Source organism: Dipodomys merriami, unplaced genomic scaffold (assembly GCF_024711535.1).
Source record: "Dipodomys merriami isolate MVZ:Mamm:240054 unplaced genomic scaffold, mDipMer1.0.p SCAF_56, whole genome shotgun sequence".
Taxonomy (NCBI): Eukaryota; Metazoa; Chordata; class Mammalia; order Rodentia; family Heteromyidae; genus Dipodomys; species Dipodomys merriami.
Window position 1 is genome coordinate 5536583 of NW_027206135.1, and position 21680 is coordinate 5558262.

General features: G+C 45.8%; 1 protein-coding gene across 2 annotated transcripts in view; it reads left to right on the plus strand.

The window, feature by feature from the left end:
• Olfml2b (olfactomedin like 2B) overlaps window positions 1–18150 on the plus strand; it is a 38010-nt gene extending 19860 nt beyond the window's left edge. For both annotated transcript variants that reach the window (XM_070000197.1, XM_070000198.1), the window contains 4 exons: window positions 1688–1913; window positions 3488–3979; window positions 16486–16662; window positions 17129–18150. In XM_070000197.1, coding sequence (XP_069856298.1) covers window positions 1688–1913; window positions 3488–3979; window positions 16486–16662; window positions 17129–17730 — 1497 coding nt within the window. In that variant the 3' untranslated portion in view covers window positions 17731–18150. The remainder of the gene's footprint in view (window positions 1–1687; window positions 1914–3487; window positions 3980–16485; window positions 16663–17128) is intronic.
• Window positions 18151–21680: the final 3530 nt, after the last annotated feature.

Here is a 21680-nt window from a genome sequence, read left to right on the forward strand (position 1 = left end):
ACCATCCACAATCAGGCTCTGCTCTGTCTTAGCACTGGGCATCCAGGGCAGAAGTCTTTCCCCAAGCATTCTCCTCACAGAACAGACTCACTCTCTATCCCCTTGTCTCTTTTTCTATCCCTTTTCTCTATCCCTCCCTTGTCTCCCTCTTTTTCCTCTTCTTTTTTCCTTCTTCTTCCTCTCTCTGCCTATACTACTAGGATTTGAACTCAAGGCCACACAGTTGCTAAGCAGATGCTCTAACACTTGAACAACAAGTTCAACCCATTTTTGCTTTATTTTTCAGATGGTGTCTTGTGCTAACTTTGCTCAAGGCTGGCCTTAGATTTCAATTCTCCTACCTATGCCTTCTATACAGCTGATGTGACAGTGTACACCATCACACTCAGTTTGTTTATTGAAATGAAGTCTTATTAACTTTTTGGCCCAGGGTGACCCCAAATGGCAAACTTTCTGATCTGTGTCTTCTGATTAGCTAGGATTACAGAAGACCACACACATCTCTTTGGGTGATTTCACCAGAGCCTAGATTTGCAGGATTTGTGGGAGCCCACCAACCTCCTCATGGTAAGAAAGGAGTCTGATAGCTTAGGTGTCATAATCAGTGACCACATCCTCAAAATCCCCTCATGATTACAAGATAGCTCCTCAACTCTAGCCATATTGTTCACTTTTCAAGGCAGAGAAGGAAGAGAGCAAAAATGTCTCCCCGCTTAATCAACCCTGTTTTAGAGAACTTTCCAAAAGTTCCTCCTACCACTTTCTTATCTCCCCCATGATCCCATGACCACACTCATAAAACCAGTTGACTGTTAGTAAAGAACAGAAGAGGAGGGGCTTGGGATAATCAGAAATTTGTGCCATAGAGGAGTGAGGACTGGGAGGAAAATTGAGTGCTAAGGACTTGGTGTATTTGCCTGGGGACCTGAGATTCCAGAGGGACCACTAGCAATGGGTTGATTCCAGTAAGTAGCTCGATGTGAGGCTGGGGTATGGAAAGGGACATACTGGCTTCCAGACAGGAAAGATCTAGTAGTTCAGGGGAGCCAAGAGGTCTGGGAGACAGCTCCCTGACTGGGGTACCTGGGGTGGAGGAGTGAGGGAATGGGCAAAGAATCAGAGAAAGACTGCTGAGCTGGGTCAAAACCAAATTTTGAAGAGATCTAAAGGGCAGATAAATAGTTTGGGGCAAGTAGAGAATCTGCAGCTGGGGAGAGCTAGGTGTCTTAGAAGAAAGTTTCCCAAGTTTGAGCAACAGCCAGGCTTCATCTTGAGCTAGTGCATCCTGGTCCTCCTGTTTCATAGTCCAATCCAGCATTCTTCCTCCCAGTCTCACTGGAAACCACTTAGATCTAAGCCATGCAGCATCTCTGGGTCAGAGCTGAAGGGGAAATGCATTTTCTTAGGCAGAGGAGCAATGAAGTCAGAGATTCTGGAAACAGACAGCTTGGGTTCATGTCCTTCCTCTACCACTTAGCTATGGCCAATGCCTTCGCTTTATCTCTTTCATAATCTTCAAATGATAAAATGGTCTCACACAGGACTGAGGCAAAAGCTCATCAGTTGGCATATTCATACACATGTAAAGCTTGCAGAACAGGATGGCTCAGAAGAAGTGCTGCCCATGCCCATACTATGCCCTCTGATCAGTGACCTGCCTTCTCTTCTGTCCTCCTCTGGGGAACAGTATGAAGAACGCTTCCTGCAGGAAGAAACCGTGTCCCAGCAGATCAACTCCATCAAGCTCCTGCAGACTCGGCCCCTGGCCCCACCTGAGGTGGTGAAGCCGCAGCGCCCCTTGCAGAGGCAGGTCCACTTGAGGGGCAGGCCAGCCTCCAAACCCACTGTCATCCGGGGCATCACCTACTACAAAGCCAAGGTTTCTGAGGAGGAGAATGACATGGAAGAGCAGCGTGAGTTGGGGTCAGCTGGGTTGCCCAGAGGAAGGACAGGGAGGGATTGCCACTGGGACCATGTGGAGATGGACTTCCTGGGAGCTACATACCCTATCCAGTCTGATTACTGCTGCATCCCACACTGCAGTTACAGGTTATCCAGTGTTCCTGTGCTTAGCCTTACCCTTGCTGAGCTGCCTTGAGCAAATCACTTGCTTTTGCAGAAAAGCACATGCCAAAAGCATGACAGAGTTGGAAGGGACTCAAGGGCCTCTTGTCCAGTCCTCTGTTTGTAGATGAGGAAACAGAGGGAGTGACACACAGTAGTCTGCCACCCCTTCCTTGGCTGTTTGGGTCTCTAGCACCATCCCCTTTTGATCTTTATCTTTCATCCCTTTTCATAGGAGGTAGAAACTCAACATTTTGGTTTTCATGTCACCTCTTCCTGTGTTTATATACTTGCCAGCTTCCTCCTGTACTTCCTTGTCCAGAGCCCCCTACCAAAGCCCTCCACAAGTCTTTCTCCAAACTAGCAACTTCCCTAATCCAGCCTACACACCAGCTTTTTGACTGTCCCCTTGCTTCTGCCTTTCCCTCCATCCAGTTTGCTCCCCAGCCAGAAGCTGGCCTAATCATTTTATCTATTTTAACTGCATTTGTCATTGATTGGTGGGAGTTCTTTATTCTGGATACAAATCTAGATAAGCACATAGTTTCTCCCTGCCTGTGGCTTGCAAATTCATTTCCTTCATGGTGTTTTTGATAAGTATGTGAAATCCAACTTACCAGTTATCATGTTTAAATTCTTTTAGTTGTCCACAGGAGTTGTCATTCAACAAAGCAGTTTATGCATACAATGCATCTTGATCAGTGTCACCCCTTTCATCATTCTCCCCCATCCCTACTTAGTCCTTTCTTTAATTTTCTTAATTTTGTAGGACATGCATTAAATATTATGACTGCATTCTCCCACTTTCTATAGTTAGAACTCTTTATATCTTCAAGAAATATTTCCATTCTCATGTTCTATCTTTGCTTAAGATCCTCCAGCCTCTTCCATTTTACTTATAAGAAAAACAGAAGTCTGTGTACAGCTCCAGGCCACACAAGGTCCAGCTTGGTTCCTTCTCTGACCTCACCTGTTACCCTCCCCTTCCCACCCTCAGCTTCATCTGCATGGGCCATCTCACTGCTCCTCCACCTCCACAGTGTTTTCCAGACTCAGGGTCTTTGTACTGCCATTTCCTCTTGAATTCTTCTCTCCCAGTGCTGCATGGCTGATATCTGTACCTTCTTCTGGACTTTCTTCATCTGTTCAGCTCAACATTATTGCACAAATGTGTTGAGTGAAATGAACTGGATGACTCACCTCCTCCCAGCCATCAGAGTTCACCCCTCCTACTGGTGACCCCTGGATCTGAGATACATAGTAACAGTGGTGTGTTCAGAGAAAAATGAACTTCACCTGGAATCCTCAGCACCCTCTAAAATCGCAGCTAGCCTGCACCCCCAAACCCAGCTGTTATGTTGTAGAAAGGAGCCTTGTACTCACTCACCTGCCACCTGCTCTTGGTCTGGCATTTGTTCCACAGATGAACTTTTCAGTGGTGACCATGGAGTGGATTTACTCATTGAAGATCAGCTCCTGAGACAGGATGACCTACTGACCAGTGCCACCCAGAGGCCAGCAGTCACCCATCCAGGGACTGTGGTGACCACTGACTCCTCAGTAGTGCTACCAGTCTCCACCTCGGTGCTTGACCTTCCTGCCTCCATCCACCATGCCTCAGCTGGACAACTCTCCATCACACCAGATACCAACTCCGTGGTTCTAGACACCATGGTGGAGGCACCTTCTACCCAGGTCCCAGCCACCACTGTGGCCTACACAGCCACCCTACAACCCCCAGCTGCAGCAGCCCCCACAATGGCTCCTGAAGACGCCTTTGTGGAAGCTATGCACATGGCTCCACTGCCTCCCTTCACAGTCAGAGGAGCCCTACTGGGGACAGATGCAACTGCTGGGCAGGGAACAACCCCCACTGGTGGTCCCGAAGAGGAAGATGACATTCGGAATGTCATAGGTAAGTTCATCCTACTTGGCTTCTGTGTCTGGTCAGCTCAGGTAAAAAGGTAGAGCTAGGAAATAGATTGAAGGAGAAGAGCCAGATGGCCAAAGCTTTGTTGGTCATGGTGGTTGTGGGGTTTGAACTTGGGGTCTGGGCACTGTCTGAGCTTTTTTGCTCAAGGCTAGTGCTCTACAACTTGGAGGCACAGCTCCACTTAAGAGTCTCACAGACTTTCCTACCTAGGCTGGCTTTGAATTGCAATCCTCAAATCTCAGTTTCCTTTGTAGCTTGGCTGTAGCCATGAGCCACTGGCATCTGACTCAAAGCTCTTCATAAAGAAAGTTAAGTGTGTGGGGGAGAAGACTTCAGGAAGGTACATGTTCAGCAGGGAGTGGCTCAATGGTAGATTCAGCATGTGAGGGACTCTGGGTTCAATCCCTACATCATAAAAAAACAAAAACAGTGACAAAAAAGCAAATGAAGTTATTTAGTAATTATGAAGATTAGTAATTAGTTTTTAACATCTGGTAGGGCTCACTTATTGTTGGTTCTGGAACCTGAACTCAAGGCCTTGTATTTGTAGGTAATGTTCTACCATTTGTACCATATACCCACCCCCTTGAACCCTTGATGCTCCAACCTCTGCCTCTCAATAGCTGGGATTATAGGCATGAAGCAGCTTTTTCATTGGAATGGAACCTTGCTTAACTTTTGGCTTTAATCCCTCCTGACCTCTGCCTTTGGCATAGCTAGAATTCCAGAAGTGAGGCAGCATGTGTGCATGACAGAAGTGGGACTTTTTTCTAAAATCTATATGAATGCATGGAGCAAGGTCTTCCCTTCATGAGTTGGCATTATGAATATTTACTGAATAGACCCCCACAATCAGGCTGTGAGTGAACAAAAGGATTGACTATGGGGAAAAGTCTCAGCATCAGAGCAGAGTGGGGAACAGGAAAGTAATCAGTACCATGGTCCCTGGGGGGTAGAGTTCCATGAGCCCCAAAATTGGGTGGAACCTTTGTGACATATGACGCTATCACAGAGGGATGGAGAAACAAGAAAGATAGGCTGGCTGGCTGATGGGGAGGCTGGGGAATGTTGTTAAAGGCAGTATTGTTTTAAGATGGTTTTTAAGGGGGCTGGGAAGGTGGCTCAGTGGTAGAGTGCTTGCCTTGCATGCATGAGGCACTGGGTTCGATTCCTCAGCACCACATAAGCAGAAAAAGCCAGAAGTGGTGCTGTGGCTCAAGTAGTAGAGTGCTTGCCTTGAGTTGAAGAGCTGAGGGACAGCGCCCAGACCTAGAGTTCAAGCCCAGGACTGGCAAAAAAATAAAAAAATAAAAATAAATAAAAAGATGGTTTTTAAAGGGTGAATGGGAGCTTGGTCTGTAGAAAAAGGAAGACTTTTGATGTCTAAGTCTAAAGGAATGAATTCCAAAAGCAAGAGGAATGCAACTTCTTTCTGAACCTGAATGCTTGATGGCACCAGATGACAGAACAGTGCAACAGGAGGGAGGGGGTGAAAATAGCCATGAAGAACTACACCAAAAAGAACTGAGCCAACCATTTATCAAGTCACCGCTCAAAGTGACTAAATACTACTACTGAACAGCTATTTTCATGTGTGTGTATGTGCCAGTACTGGGACTTGAACTCAGGACCTCTTGCTCTTAGCTTTTCTTCTTCAAGCCATGCATCTACCACCTGAGCTCCACCCCTACTTCTGTCTTTTTTACTAGTTAGTTCAAGATAAGAGTCTCATGGATTTTACTGCCTGGGATAGCTTTGAACAGTAATCCTCAGAACTCAGCCTCCTAAACAGCTAGTATTACAGGCATGAGCCACCAGCACCTGGCCAGAACAGCACTCAAAATATTTGTTGAAAAATACACTTGCTTTGGCAGAGGATGTGGCTTGTTCCTAATCCTTAATCCGAGAGCACCAAGGTGAAGGGAGAGCACCTGCCAAGCCATGTGGCCAGGGGCAGCCTGGTTCCTGGCACTAATAGCCTTTGCTGGGACCTTTGCTAAATCTCTGCTTTGCTCTTGATATGAATGGAAATTAGAAATTTGCCAAAGACTTATTCCTTCCTATTCTTTAGTCTCCTGCAGGAAGTTTATGGGGACACATTATAGCAAAGGTACTTACTGGGTGAACATCCCAGAATAAGGGCAGAGTGGTGCCAGCAAAACAGGTTGGAGGGATGGACCCCAGGGTCCATAGCCCTGGAATAGGAAAAAGTTTTCCTTTCTTCGCTTTCCCTTTTGTGATGTGATCAAACTAGCCATGCAAGGCCTTTGAAGCAGTGGTCCTGCCTGAGCAAAGGCTTCTGCTTCCACCCTAACTCTGGCAGCCTTGAAACTGGAGTCCCCGAACTCAGCACTTCACTTCCCCATCTACGCTGTGTGAATTCCAGTCCCATACCTCCGCCCTCAGCTTGTCATCCTCCAGTGGAAGGGGAAGGGCCTCTGGGTGCTTAGAAGTCTGTCCCCACCACCCTACTGCAGGTGGTAAGAAGATAGTGTGTCCTCTGATGGTGGGTTGGAGCCTGGGAACACCTCCCTTTCTCTGCTGGCCAAGAGTGGAGCCCCTTGCCACCATCATAGCCTACCTCCTGGCCTGGTCCTGGCCCCAAACCTCTCCTACTTGCTTCCCCTGGGTTTTGCATCTATGAGATTTTCTGGCATGTTCCTTTCTGGGATTCTTAAGACCCTACCCCCTCCAGAAACCTGAGTTCTCTTACATAGAACCTCCAAGTCCTGGCAGCCCACAGGTAAACAGGGAAGAGAACATATGTTCTCCTGTGATAAATGTTGGGCAAAGAATGTAAGACTGTTTTTACACCTGTAGAGGCTTGGCCTGGTGGAACAGACTTGTAACCCCAGCTACTTGGGAGGCAGAAATAGGTTTGTGATCTGAAGCTTAACATAAAGTTAGTGTGAGACTATCTCAAGAACAAAAGCAAAACAGACTAGAGCATGACTCAAGTGGCAGACAGTTTGCTTAGCAAGTGTGAGGCCCAGAGTTCAAAATCCAGTACTACCTACCAAAAGAAACTAATCTGCAGAGTTTTCAGAAGAGCTGGACTTCTCTTATATCTACTCATAGAAAACCTGGGTGCAGACACAGATATGCAGTCCCCACATATACTGAAGATTGTCTCGGAAGAAGAGTTTGGCTGTTCAAGCCATGTGGGACATTTAACAAGTTTTAGGGAATCATTTTGAATCATTAATTAGCTACCAAGTGTTTCCTTCTAGCTGCCTTAATATAGAAAGGTTTCCACACTAGAACCTTCTCTGCAGACCCCCTGGCTCACCTGGGCCTGGCCAAGCAAGGTAATATGCTGACATCCCACAGCCATCAGTTCAATAAGAAACATTTAGCTGAAACTGACCTGGGCCGCCGTCTTGCTACTGGGGAGGGCTGGCTTGCTATTTGATGGCAGTTATGATTGTTGAGCTGCTTAACATGTGGTTTTAAACAGGGTTATCTTTAAAACATCTTATCCCAGGTTTCCAAGCTTGATTTTCTGGTCCTAAAATAACTTTTATTACACTCAGAAGAGTTTTAAATTCACAGAAGTATTCCAAACACAAGTAGAGGAGGATTATTCTTTTTTTTTTTTTGTCGGTCGTGGGGCTTGAACTCTGGGCCTGGGCACTGTCCCTTAGCTCTTCAGCTCAAAGCTAGCACTCTACCACTTGAGCCACAGCACCACTTCTGATTTTCTGAGTGGTTTATTGGAGATAAGAGTCTCACGGACTTTCCTGCCCAGGCTGAGATCTCAGCCTCCTGAGTAGCTAGGATTACAGGCGTGAGCCACCAGCACCTGGTGAGGAGAATTATTCCTGACTGTGCAAATGAGCCATTGGTATGTCCTAGCTGGAGCATAAAGAGAGGAAATTCTGGCAGTGATGAGCACTGGGCTTAGGGAGGAAGGCTGGGTGGAGGGGAGCAGTAGCCTCACCACCAGGCTGAGAAAGTCTGTGGGGGTGCTGGTGCCATGAGGCTAGGGCTTTGCAGGGTCCTAGATTTTATCAGTGACAATTCCTGATGCATTTTAGAAGCTAATTTGGGATGAGGATGGGAAAAGACAAAAAGTACTTTCAGAGGACCATCAGCTAACATCAGTACCAGTAAGAGCTCACTACAAAGGATGTCTACCACACAGTGCTTGGTCTTAGCCATCCCCAGAGCTTGTGAGATGGCCAGGCTGTCCTGGCTTTCCAGAGCCTCCACAGAGCCCAGATTCTTCCTAATCAACTGCCTTCAGTCTCCTGGCTAGCAGTGCCCATCTTGAGTCCATGGGCATATACCTGTGAGTCCCCTAGCCCAGGCCCCCAACCCACCAGGGCCTCTACCATAGTCATGTCTCAGGGGCTGCTAGCTCTAGAAAGATGAGTGTAAGGAGCTATTCCTTGTAAATAGGTGCCTCCTGGCCAGGGTGAGGCTCACTCAGCCAGCCCCTATTTGTGTGGGCTGCAAAGAGTCACCGTGTGTACGACAGAGTCATTTCTGTGAGGGGCTAACTGCATGGGCATGGCAGGTGGCCAAAGTAGAGAACATACAGTTGTGTGGTGGCAGGCAGTGGTCCTTATGGTCCTGTTCTGCAGTGAGACTCCCCCTTCTGAGCCTCACAGTACAAAAAGGAGCCCTGAGGAAGAGGCAACAGTGGGATCCAGGGAGGGCAGAGTGAAGGGAAAGTAGCAGGAACATATGGGCACAGACTAGGCTGGAAGAATGGCAGGATTTCTGGTGGGAGAGCCAAGACCTGATGATGGGGGATGGGGAATAAGACAAGACTAAAGGCTGCAGGTGATTGTGAGGGTTGTAAGCACAGAAACAATGCACAAATTTGGTCAGTGTGGACATTGAGCGCTGAATGATGTATGGGTACTTGCATGTCAGACGCCATGACAGCTCTAGCAGGAGCCTTGGTTAGAGCTTGTGTGTCATACACATAGGCTTATGGAAGACCAGTGTTGATTGTAAATGTGATTATAGCCCAGCAGGGAACTCAGTGGGACCATACAGGGGAGGGGAAACCATACAGGCAGCTGATGGCACAGCAAGAGCCCTAGGGCAGCCTGGACTCTTCTGGAAAGAGGGTTAATTTGGTGTTTTATGCCACTGTAAGTAGAAAAATATTGAAAATTCAAATAGCATGAGTTTTACCATTCATCTTTATATTTTGTAACATCCATTACAAATATGAGACCTTTTGACTGATAGGCAGAATCCACCAAAATGATATGACCAGTGTTCTATGGCTCACACATTTCTATCTTGTGCTTACTAGAACAGTGGAAACCTGCACAAAACTCACTCCTTTATTTTTTTCTGTTGCTGTTGTGCTTGTGACTTATTATAGCCAAAGGATGCTGATTAAATCAGCACCAAGGTCATGTAGGACCTAGTTCAGAAAGTGCCAAACAAGCTTCAGTTGTGTCTCAGTTGTGTGTAGACAAGCCTTTAATTTTGAGTGACAACATGCATAGAGTGATACCCTGGCCTTGGCATCTCAGGTTTTTACTGGGGCTCAGTTGGATGAGGTGAACTGTCTGCTTGGCCATTCTCAGACTCCAGCGTCTTCAGAGATCAAGTTTTCATGAAACATCATGGTTGTTCTTGATCTATACATATTTTACCCACACTCTGACTTCAGCTATCATTCCTCTTCTGTCATTATCAGCATAAGCTGAAAATGCTTTTTTAATACAAGCATATAAGGATAGGGTAGGGTTTCTCAGCCCACCATGATGTCTCCTGCTTTTGAGACCAGTCTTGGTTGTAGTGGGAGTATGCTCTGGGACAGCATGTTTACCATGTGCTCACCTTGAACCTCACCAAGCTCCCATACATGACAGTGAACCCAGAGTTGAGTCCACTGGATACAACCAACTCTAAATGTATGTAGGTGCTTACACTGTGCTCTGGTCATGCACATGGCCATATCCTACTCTCCTTATGAAATTCAAAGGTAAATAATTAAGAATTTCAAGATGCCACTAGCAGAGCATTAACCTGGAATGCTCTGAGTATGAGGCCTGCATAGGTTATACCCCCGTAAAGCCACCACAGGCATGGAATCCATGGAGATGCCTGATATGTCCAGCTAAGGATAGGTGAGAAGTGTCAAGCTGACAACCTGAGGGCCAAATTTACTCAAGATGTGTTTGTGTTCTTGACTTTGAATGCCTTTGGGTTGCTGTTCTTCTGGTTCAATTTGTATGTTGGGCCTGTTGTCTCACACCCAGCCTGTAGCCACTTGAGTTGAGGTGGCAAGAAGAATGGCCCTGTCAGAGGCATATGGACTTCACATAGGGGCTCCACAACATGGTGGTTGGAGAGGTGTTATTAGGGTTTCAGCTGATGCAGTCATGGAAACATCTCTAGGACTTCTGGATGGGGCAGAGGTGAGCCAATGAGACAAACTTGTGTCACTGGAGTGAGCCAAGCCAGAGACAGTAAGGTCTAAACCAAGCCATGGAGGTGAAAGAACCTAGCAGCAAGAGAAAGACCAAATGAAGAGAATGAGTATATGCAACCCATTGACTATTTGAAGTGTGGGTAGTGAAGACATCATGATGCTCAAGTTTCTGACTTGGCTAGTGTGTGACATGTCTTGTGTTTGTCTAGAACAAGAAATTCAAGTGGAACAGACTGTGACCTGGAGCAAATGAATCTTTAAGCCATCAACCTGGAGGGAGCAGGACACCCAGGGGAAATATCCAGTAGGCCATTGATAACTGATACTCAGAAATGACACCTGGACCAAGAGGAAAAGGGACAATACTGAGCTATAAGAGTTATCTGAGCCAGGTGCTGGTGGCTCACACCTGTAATCCTAGCTACTCAGGAGGCTGAGATCTGAGGATCATGGTTCAAAGCCAGCCCAGGTAGAAAGGTTCACAAGACTGATCTCCAATAAACCGGGGCTGGGAGTTTAGCTCAACGGAAGAGCGCCTGCCTGGTGAGCGCCAGGCCCTGAGTTCGGTCCTCAGCTCTGGAAAAAAAAAAAAGTTCAAGAAGTAGAGCACTCTCACTTTGAGCTGAAGAGCGCAGAGACAGTGCCCAGGCCCAGAGTTCAAGCCCCACGACCAACAACAACAACAAAAAAAGAGTTATCTGAAAAAGGGGTAGGGCCATCCAAGTGCTGGAGAAGGTTGGCAAGTGAGAGACAGGAACTAGAAGAGCAGGTCATGGAAGCCCGCTGAGGTCCACTGAGGGAAGCAACACTTCTCAAGGTAGAATGGTGGTTGAAAAGGGGCTTGAATAGAGCAGGAAGGCTGGAGAGCCCCCCTGAGAGGCAGCATCAGGGGTATGGGCTGATCCCATCTGGTCAGGAGGAGGGATACTCTGTAGGGAGGTCAGTCATGTGAACTCACAACATAAGGCAGGAGAGGCTCCTAATTGCTGATATATTCTTTTAGGATGTGATATCTCAACAGCTTTATATATTGAAAGGAAGAATCCTTTCTTTTCAGGCCTTGGTTACCATATAGCAAGGTTAAGTCCTTTGTTGGAGTGTTGAGAGAGTGATAAATAGAAGTGCTTGATCTGTCACTATCCTTTACAGCCCCATTCTAGAGTAACTAAGATGCATTGCAGACAGCATTCTCCTCTTTGCAGTGCCTTTGACCTGCCTCCCATGACCTTCATCTTATAGAGGAGTCAGAGTGCAGTGTCTTCTCTCCAAAGCTGACAGACTATTGTCAAGAGTGGGAACTTCTGAACCACCCCACTGTCCAGACTTGTTTGGCAACATTTCTGGACCTCATAGTTCACTAGCCTCCTCCCTTGATTTTGTTTTTGTAAAAAATACTATACAGAGGGGTTACAGTTACATAAGTAGGGTAATGAGTACATTTCCTATCGAGCATTGTTACCTCCTCCTTTGTTTTTCCCCTACCATCCCTTCCCTCTCTATCTCCCCAACTCCTCCCTCCACACACACCCCCACCTGAAATTGTAAAGTTCATTTTCAACATAGTGTCTTGTACATCTCACTGTTACAATGGGTCAACCTGTATCCTTATTTAAGTATTTTGTTATCTCCCTTCCCCTCCCCAAATTATAAAAATGTGTATACAAGATTCAGGACACCAGAATCAGATACAGTGAAAACAGGGGTTATACCATGGGGTAAGAACATACAAAAGAAACAAAAGAATCACATAGTCCGTTATAAGTAGATTAAAAACAATAGCAAGAGCTGATCACATATATGGTATATATGTGCATATTGGAGGGAAACTAGGAGAAGGACACAGGACAAGAGGGAAATGGGAAAACATACAAAGTGGGACCCATCAGCTGCACTGGACATTGATCAAAACGAACCAAGCAACTCAATGGCTGCAATGGGAGGGAGGGATTGAGTGGGAAAGAATGCAAAAGGAAAGGAATGTACATATCACCCATGTGGAAAAAGTAACTGTATAGTCAAAGCCCATAGAACTCATAAACTTTATACCACTATAGACACTTTGCCCCAAAAGGTGACTTTAACTAAGCATCACTATCCCTCAATACTGTGAAATTATATAATCACTTAATCACAAAAAAATTGCAAAAAAATAGGAAGGAAAAAAACCACTCGTGTCCCTGTCTTGGGGTTCATTTCACTTAACATCATCTTATATGGTCATATGTAGCTTTTGACCTTTTCTGCTTGTTCTAGACATGTACTGGTTATTGCAAATAAGGGAAAGCATGGGACCTAATGTTTCTTTAGGTCTGGCTTACTTCACTTAGTATAATTTTTTCCAAGTCTTTCCATTTCCTAACAAATGTCCTCCCTTGATCTTGTCCTCAAATTCTGTGAAACCACATACATCAATACTGTCCTTCCAGCCCAAGCTCCTCCACCCCTCCATAGTATTTGCTCTATCTCAGGACATATAGAAGTATGTCTTGAGGTCCCAAGTGTCAGGACTGTATGACTGCATGACTGCAAGTGGGGACTCCTCTCTTCCTACAGAGACAGGAACATCTTCCCTAGTCACATAAGTTGACTTTATCTGTGTTCATTTGCTATAGACCTGTTGTCTAAAAACAATAGAAATTTATTCACTAACAGTTCTGAAGGTTATAAATCCAAAATTAGTTTTACAAGGCCAAACCAGTCATGGTGTCAGAAGGCTGGAACTTGCCAGAGACTACAGAATAGATTCTATCCTCCTCTTATCCAGTTTCTGGTGACTACCAGCATTCCTTGGATTATGGCTACAACACTCCAGTCTTTTCTTCCATTATCACATTGGCTCTTCCTTTTCTGTAGTCAGTTTACCTCTATTTCTTCATTATGAGGATACTTATAATTGATTCACCTAGATGTTCCAGGATAATCTTTAAGATTCTTGGCTTATTCGTGTCTACAAAGTCCCTTTTTCCCTAGAAGGTTGCCTTAATAGGTTCTAGTGACTAGGAACTGGGTATCTATGGGATGTGCCTCTTATCCCTTAGGAAAAATCTCCAAGCACTCTTGAATCAGACAGGGCAGGTATTAGACTTGCTTTACTATTAAATATAGAGGCAACAAAATACTTATTCCCAAACAGAAGTGAGATAAGGCTCAACTCTAAATGCAAAGGCCAGTGAAGATGTAGATCTAAGAAGTGGACTAATAGAAGGGCAATTACTATGGTAGTGGAATTCTTGATAGACATACTTAACAGAATTTCCATGGAAACCAATACAGGGTGGATCATATAACTCTGGTGAAAGATAAATAAATTTAGGAGATGTTAAAGGTGTCAAGAATGACCCAACAAACCTACTCTAGGGCATTTAACTAAATGACCACAAATAAGACCACACTAAAGCTATAAGCACAACTATCTTCATTGCAGCATTATTTACCATTACTAAGATATGAAACCAACCCAGTGGATGAATGGGTCAAGACAATGTGATACACACACACACACACACACACACACACACACACACACACACACACACACAAACACATACACAATGAAATTTTCTGCTTCCTTCAGAAAGAATGATATTGGCTCATTCCTAAGGAAATGGAAAGACTTGGAAATAATCATATTAAGCCAGACCCAAAGAAACATAGGATCCATGGATTCCCTTATTTGTAATAATTATTATATGTCTAGGATAGTCCTAGCAGAGGATCACAATATCTCAATAGCTATGCACATATGATCATATAAAATGTGCTAACAGAAATGAGTTCATTTCGAACTCCAGGATATGGAAACAAGAGCTGTGTGTGTGTGTGTGTGTGTGTGTGTGTGTGTGTGTGTGTGTGTGTGTGTGTGTGTGTGTGTGTTGTTTGCAGTTATTTTTTCATTCTTTTTTAATGCTTTATCCCCTGTTGTCATTTTTTTTAATTTTGATATCCTTAGTCTTCTATATAACTTCATCTGATTTGAGGAACGGAAGGGAAATCACAAAAATGGTGAGACAAAGGACAAACAGTGAACCAATGCAACAGTGATACTCACATGATACTATTTTAGAAATGAACTTTACAACTTAAGGGGGAGGGAAGTCAGGGGGAGGGAAAGCAGGAGAAAATGAGGAGGAGGTTAACACTGTTTAACAAGAAATGTTCTCATTTCTTTACTTATGTAACTGTAACCCCTCCATACATCAACTGTACAATAAAATTAAATTTAAAATAGAAAAAAAAAATAGAGAGGCAACACAGACTTTTGGGGCAGTGTCAGGACCAAGCTGAAGGCCATTGGCTTCAAGTCCAACCACCTCAGATTCCTGCCATTGAGAGCCTTGGGCTGCATAGACAGGACTGTAGGGTTTGAGGCTTTTCCAGGTACACAGACCATCAACTCAGAAAAGCCCCAGCGTTTTGAGCCCATTCAACTAGACAGGTGATGTGGCCACCACAATGCAGACAGAAGCACCTTGTCTTGCATGGCCATTTGTGGAGCTTTGGGGATGGCTGGCATGTATGGGGAAATTAGAGTCCTTGCCAGAGCCCAGGGAAGAGGTATATGAAGGTGCTTTTCTAGGATGGCATGTAAGGGCTCACTTTCATGCTAGAAAGTATGGCTTCTCCACTGGTAGCCAGGCCCTGCTTCATACCATGGAATGAGATGTTTTTCCGTCAGACTCTGCCACCAGGCTCAGTAGGAACTGCTGCTTTATTGTCTTGCACAGATGAGCTCAGCTGTGGAGGAAATGCAGCTTGGGTGGGTAGGTTCTGCTATTTGATGGGGAGAGATTCTACCTCCAGATGACAGAGTAGAACCCAGTAAACCTCCATTGAGCTGCCCAAACCTTCCCAGTGGCACCAAGTTGTGGAGCATACCTTGGAAAACATGTTCTTTTGCCCCAGAGCCAGGGCCAAGAACGTGGCTACCCTGCTCTATCTGCCAGCTGAGGGCACGAGGTTCCTTCATCACATGGTTTCAAATAGAATGAGTGGACTAGTATGGAACAGTTTGTGAATAGAGCTGCCCTGGAATTGAGAGAGCCCAGAATCCAAACTGTAGATCTTTCTTTTTTCCCAAATGAGTGTCTGGAAAGGAAGGGCAGGCACTTGGCTGGTCTTTGAGGACAGAAAGGTCTCAGGAAGCCAAGAGGTAGGATCCATTTGGTGGTTGTCCTTTCTGTCACTTCCACAGTCCATTAGTACAAGGATAGGAAGAGCATGTGCCCTTAGGGATCACTAATGACTTAAGCATCATTCTGCCCAACAGAATCCTCTTAGCTTGTACTTATTTTCTCATGCTGCTGTGGCACACCCAAGACCATCTGGTGCCTGAGGCATGCTGGGACCAGGCTGGATACACATGCTGGCATGTGTGTTCTGAGAATACAAAGAAGAAAAGCTACAGCCCTTGGTGCTTATGCTGTGGTTGGAGTAGGCATAGGAAGAAGAAAGATGTGTAAGCATTGTGAAAACCAGTGTGGTGTATGTCTGTAATCCCCGCTATGTGGGATTAATAGGAGGATAACTGAGGCCTGCTTGCCCCAACACATAAACAAAACAAAACAAAAACATGAAAGCCTATCTGAAAATACTTAACATAAGGGGCTGATGCAGGGCTAAATGGTAGAGCACTTTCCAAGCAAGTGTGAGATCCCAAGCTCAAACCCCAGTACTACCAAAAAAATCTTTAGAAGTTGAAATGTCCTGTGATAGAAATACATTCATACTGCTTTGGGCATAGGGTGGAATAGAACAGGAGGATAGAATGGCTTCCCAGTAGAGGGATGGGACCAGGAAAGGATTCTGGAACTTAATTTAGCTCCCAGAGCGAGAGAACTAAATAACAGGAGCAAAGCACAGTGGCATAACACTGTCCCACCATGGGGTCAGTTGATGTCTCTGTAGGAGTAGTGTGCAGGATATGTAAAAGGATTCACAACAGATTATGTCAAAGCCATCTGGGGTCAGTTTCTGTAGGACTGTTAGAAGTGGCCAAGAGTTCAGATGGGAGGGCCAGAAAAGGCTCAAAGATTTGGGGGTCATCATTAGATCATCCTAACCTCTATATATACCCCTTCTCCACCAGGGAGGTGCAAAGACACCCTGTCCACAATCACAGGGCCAACCACACAAAACACATATGGGAGAAATGAAGGCGCCTGGATGAAGGACCCCCTGGCCAAGGACGAAAGGATTTATGTAACCAACTATTACTATGGCAACACCCTGGTAGAGTTCCGGAACCTGGAGAACTTCAAACAAGGTACTGGGTTATGGGTCCAGCTCAGAAAGCCTCTTCCCTGCCCTCCAGGAACCCTGCTGCATCTGGCCAGGCCTTTTTAGGATGATAGCAGATGAGAAAGATGACATCTTTTGACAGAAGGAACTTTCCTGGGAGGAACCTTCCCTGGGAGGGAAGTCCCCCTTCCATACTCCCTCACATTTTCTTTTGGCTCTCAGCTCTGGCCCTCCTTTCTAGCACTTGATAGTTGATAAATCCAGCCATATGAGCACTATAGATTCTGGAAACAGTGAGCAAATGGGAACTGCTGTTTGTGTGACTGAAGCACAGAGTACTTAAGTAACTTCTTGTAGGACACTAGAAAGAACCAGAACCAAGGCACAAAGCCAAGTGTGCAGACCCCTGCTAAATAGCTCACCCCTTCCCAGAGGCTGTAGGTCCCTCTACAGCACTGCCTTGAGTCTCCTGCCTTCTTACCCTACCACAGGTCGCTGGAGCAATTCCTACAAGCTGCCGTACAGCTGGATCGGCACAGGCCATGTGGTGTACAATGGTGCCTTTTACTATAACCGAGCCTTCACCCGAAACATCATTAAGTATGACCTGAAGCAGCGCTATGTGGCTGCGTGGGCTATGCTCCATGATGTGGCCTACGAAGAGGCCACCCCCTGGCGGTGGCAGGGCCACTCTGATGTGGACTTTGCTGTGGATGAGAATGGCTTATGGCTCATCTACCCAGCCCTGGACGATGAGGGTTTCAGCCAGGAGGTCATTGTCCTTAGCAAGCTCAATGCTGTGGACCTGAGCACACAGAAGGAGACCACGTGGCGCACAGGGCTGCGGCGGAATTTCTATGGCAACTGTTTTGTCATCTGTGGGGTGCTGTACGCCGTGGACAGCTACAACCAGCGCAATGCCAACATCTCCTATGCCTTTGACACCCACACCAACACACAGATCGTCCCCAGGCTGCTGTTTGAGAATGAATATTCCTACACAACTCAGGTAGACTACAACCCCAAAGACCGCCTCCTGTATGCCTGGGACAATGGCCACCAGGTCACCTATCATGTCATCTTTGCCTACTGACACCCTTATCCTTGCACAAAAGCATTCGAGGGGCCACTAGCACCTTGTGTGTCTGTGTGTCTGTGTGTATGAGTGTGCAGGTGGATATGTGTTTTAAAATATATATTTTGTATAATATTACAAATACAAAATGACAGTTTGGGTCTATTTTTTTAAATATGGATTGTAGATCAATCCATACATGTATGTGCTGGTCTCATCCTCCACAGTTTATATTTTTGTGCAAATGAACTTCTCTTTCTGACCAGCAGCCACTTTCCTTCATGTCCTACACCCTTCTCACTCTGGGGAAAGGTTTCTTCCCTTGGGTCTTGCAGGCAGGAGTGAAGGGACAAGAAAGAGGGCTGAGTGGCGGGAAAAAAAAATTATGTATTGGAGAAGTTTTAAAAACCTAGAAAAAAAGCCTTTTTTAAAAATAAAGAAGACATTTAAAAATCATTCCCCGGTGTACTTTTGTTTAGCAGGGATGCATCTGGCCAAGGCTGGATCCCCATCCTGGCTCTCAGAAGTGTACTCTTGCTGAACTGGACAGTGTCTCAAGTTAGTACAGGTATTAGTGCCCCTCCCTCCCTCCTCCAACCCCCACAGAAGGGCTTGCTGTCAGGGGATTTGCAATGAGCTGGCCCCTGTGTTATTTTGTGACACTGTTTCTTTTATTTCTCTTTTACTGTCACACCCAAGTTCTTTGCTTACAGTTCTGCTTTCTTTCTGATCATTTTGCCCACAATGTGGGCTCTATTTGTTCCTTAATTATTTTTCACATGCTGAGTATGCCCTTGTTTCCAGCTTCTTTAAATCAAAAACTTTCCATCAGCTGGACAACAGTGACTCCTGCCTGTAATCCTAGCTATTCAGGAGGCTGAGATCTGAGGATTGCAGTTTAAAGCCAGACCATAGGAGAAAAGTCCAAGAGACTTATCTCCAATTAGCCATCAAAAAGCCAAAGTGGAGCTGTAGCTCAAGTGATAAGAAGTCCAGCCTTGGTGAAAAGCTAAGAACAAGAGACCCTGAGGGAAAAAAAGAGAGAGACCCTGAGTTCAAGTCCCAGTATGAGCACACAAAAACATTTTATAACCTATCAGTTCATCTTCTGTTTCTATTATCTTGTCCATTGCTTTTTCTCAAACATCTCATTCAGCCAGGTTTTCCTTCCCGGAAAAGACCTATACTCTGAAGCAAGGTTTCTGAGGTGCAAGGAAGAGAGGTAAAAAAACTGTAGCTCCTCCCTGTGCAGGCTGAGCCTGTACTGTACATGCTGTCTACAATGAGCTTTTTCCTCCCTGCTATACAACAGAAACCAGAATACCCAAAGGAGCCTTGGCTCCTATAAGGCCTGCAGTATGGGAAGGAGACAAGCACACATGTGGCTGCCCCATTCAGGAAGTGGTTGCTTCCCATCCTTTACAGACCCCAGGCCTGCATCCCGTGCCCATCCTAGTGCTGCTCCCCTTTCCCTAAAGAACAGGTAACCTATTCACTCTCCATTCTCCACCCATCAGCTTCCTGACCTTACATTTTCAAATAAATAAGTTTCCCTGAATCAAGGCAAGCAGCCATTTGGCTTAGTGGTAACAGAAGTGATAGAGGAAGGGAAATCTTTTCTGTTCATGATCAGAAAGCATCCCTGTCCTGAATCTCAGCAGATATTGGTGGTAGTGGAGAAGCCCATGTTGCTGGTCTTCCTGGCCAGAGGAAAGAGCAAGCATTCCCCTCTTCAACTACTAGCTCTTCTGGGTTGGAAATTAAAGCAGAGATCCAAACCCTGGCTACTGGAGTGAGGGAGGCTCCCTGGAGAGTGGCTGGCTGGGAGGGCGGGGTGGGGTGGGGGTGGGGTGTGTGTGTGTGAATTACATCTAGGACTGGAGGTGTAGAGCATTCACCTAGCAAATGTTAAGGCCCTGAATTCAATCCCGATATCACAAAAAAAGTTAGACCTTATAAAGTTAAAATATACACTTACCTGTTTTAGCTTTTAATTTTCAAATCGTTGTGCAAAGACATTTCAGTTTAACATGTCCATTTCCTAAGGTATACAATACATCTTTATCAGCCACCCCTTCCATCATTCTCCCCAACTCATTTCCACCTTTCTCATCAAGTTTCCTTATGCATGTATATTGAGTATTAGAACTATTTTCTACGCTTCTATCTACATCTCCTAAGATGATGTATTTACAATTTCCAGACTCCCAGAACAGGACTTGTCCTACTACTCTCCTTCCTTAGACTTCACTGCCAGGGTGCTCAGAGGCCAGGTGGCACGTTGGTCCCTTCACCACCTGTCCCTCCTGAGATGCAGCTGATAGCTCACATGATGCAAGAGCCTCCCAAGCTGCCCACTCTTGAGGCTCTACATTAACCCTCCTCAAAGTAGGGCTGGTAGGTACTGTGTAGGAAGGCCTCAGACCTCAGGGTTTCAGGGTAGACAGTTTTCAAGATGGGCTTCAGGGGCAATCAATCAGGTCGGTAGGAAGGAGTCAAGGGCCAGCTCAGGCCCCAGCTACTACACAAAATAGTTGGGAGGCCTGACTAAGGAAGATGTGGGTGGAGGGTCCCGGAACTGGGCAGCCTGGAGGAGAGTGGGTACAGCAGGGATGAGGCACTCATTGTCTAAGCCCAGAGGAGCTGCTCTGCTCCCTCGGGATCTGTAGGCTCAAGCCAGAGGGCCTTTAATAGGTAAGGGAAGTTCCCCAAGCTGCTGTGGCTCCTTGAATCCTCCTCTTTGTTGGGGTTCACACTCCTACCCCTCAGAGAGTCATGTCAAGGAGCTCTTATTGTTTAGACCAAGGGAGGCACAGAAACAGCCCTCTGGGGAAGCCAGTCTAATGTCTGGATGAATGAGTTGCCTTAAGATCAAATGACCCAATCCAGCTAGTAAGAAAGGTGCTCTCATCTCTCCACCCAGCAATGCTAGAAGGAGAAAGGAAGCTGGGCTTATAGAGGCAGCTTGTTAGCTGGGTGGTCAAACATGCTTTATCTGAGCTCTCCAAGCAGCTTTCTCACCTGGGACGAAACTGGAAACATGAAGACTTAAGAGAATGAGTTCCTCAAGGGGCTGATATACTCCCTCAGCTGCTGTCTACCACAAATCCAAGATCTGTAGCTCTATCCTCTAAGGGGGGCATTTTCCAGCTTTCCAACTTTCTGAGTCTTCAATTTCGTAACCCTCCATGTAATCTAGGGTGTTTTAACTGTTTGATACTGAAGGGAGAGATTTGCTTTTTTCCTAAGTTCTTCCCAACAACGTCATTTCAAAGGAGTTAACAATTCATCCTTCCATTATTATGCTCACTCAAGTATTTCCAGAGCCCCTTCTGAGGGTGCTGAGTGAACCAGACAAAACCCTGTCCCAAAGTTTCTATTCCAAAGGAGGAGACAAATGCTTGTGATGTGACAGGTGGCAATGAAGTAAAGCAGGGAACATGAGGACAGCTGTTGTAGGTCAGAGGAAGCCAGTCTCACAGAAGACATGTGGGCAGAAACAGCCACAAGCTGAGGCTGGGCTAAGAGCAAAGAACAGATCACAGCAGGACCACCTATGCAAGTGTCACTGAGCTGCCACAAGCCCTGGGATGGCTGGAAGCAGTGACAACAGCCAAGTATGGGGCAGGAAGAAGGTGCATTCTGCTGCCCCTTGATGTGCCAGCATACCTGAACACCCCCACATGACTGCTTGTGCCTTCTTGCTACCATTTTTCACCCAGTAAAGATGCTTGAAGAAAATTGTCCCCAGGTATTGGGTTCTCCGTTAGGCATTTGTGAGACCCTGGATAAGTCCTTAATTTCCTTGAACCTGATTGTCAAAGAGCCACATTGCGTGTCAGGAAGGTAGACCCAATGATCTAAGGAATGCAAAGGAAATGTTATCAACAAAATTATCTGTAGCTAAAGTGTTTACCTCAACATCCCAGACCAGCGTCTCTGAACTTTCTTGAAGGTCTCCTGATCTG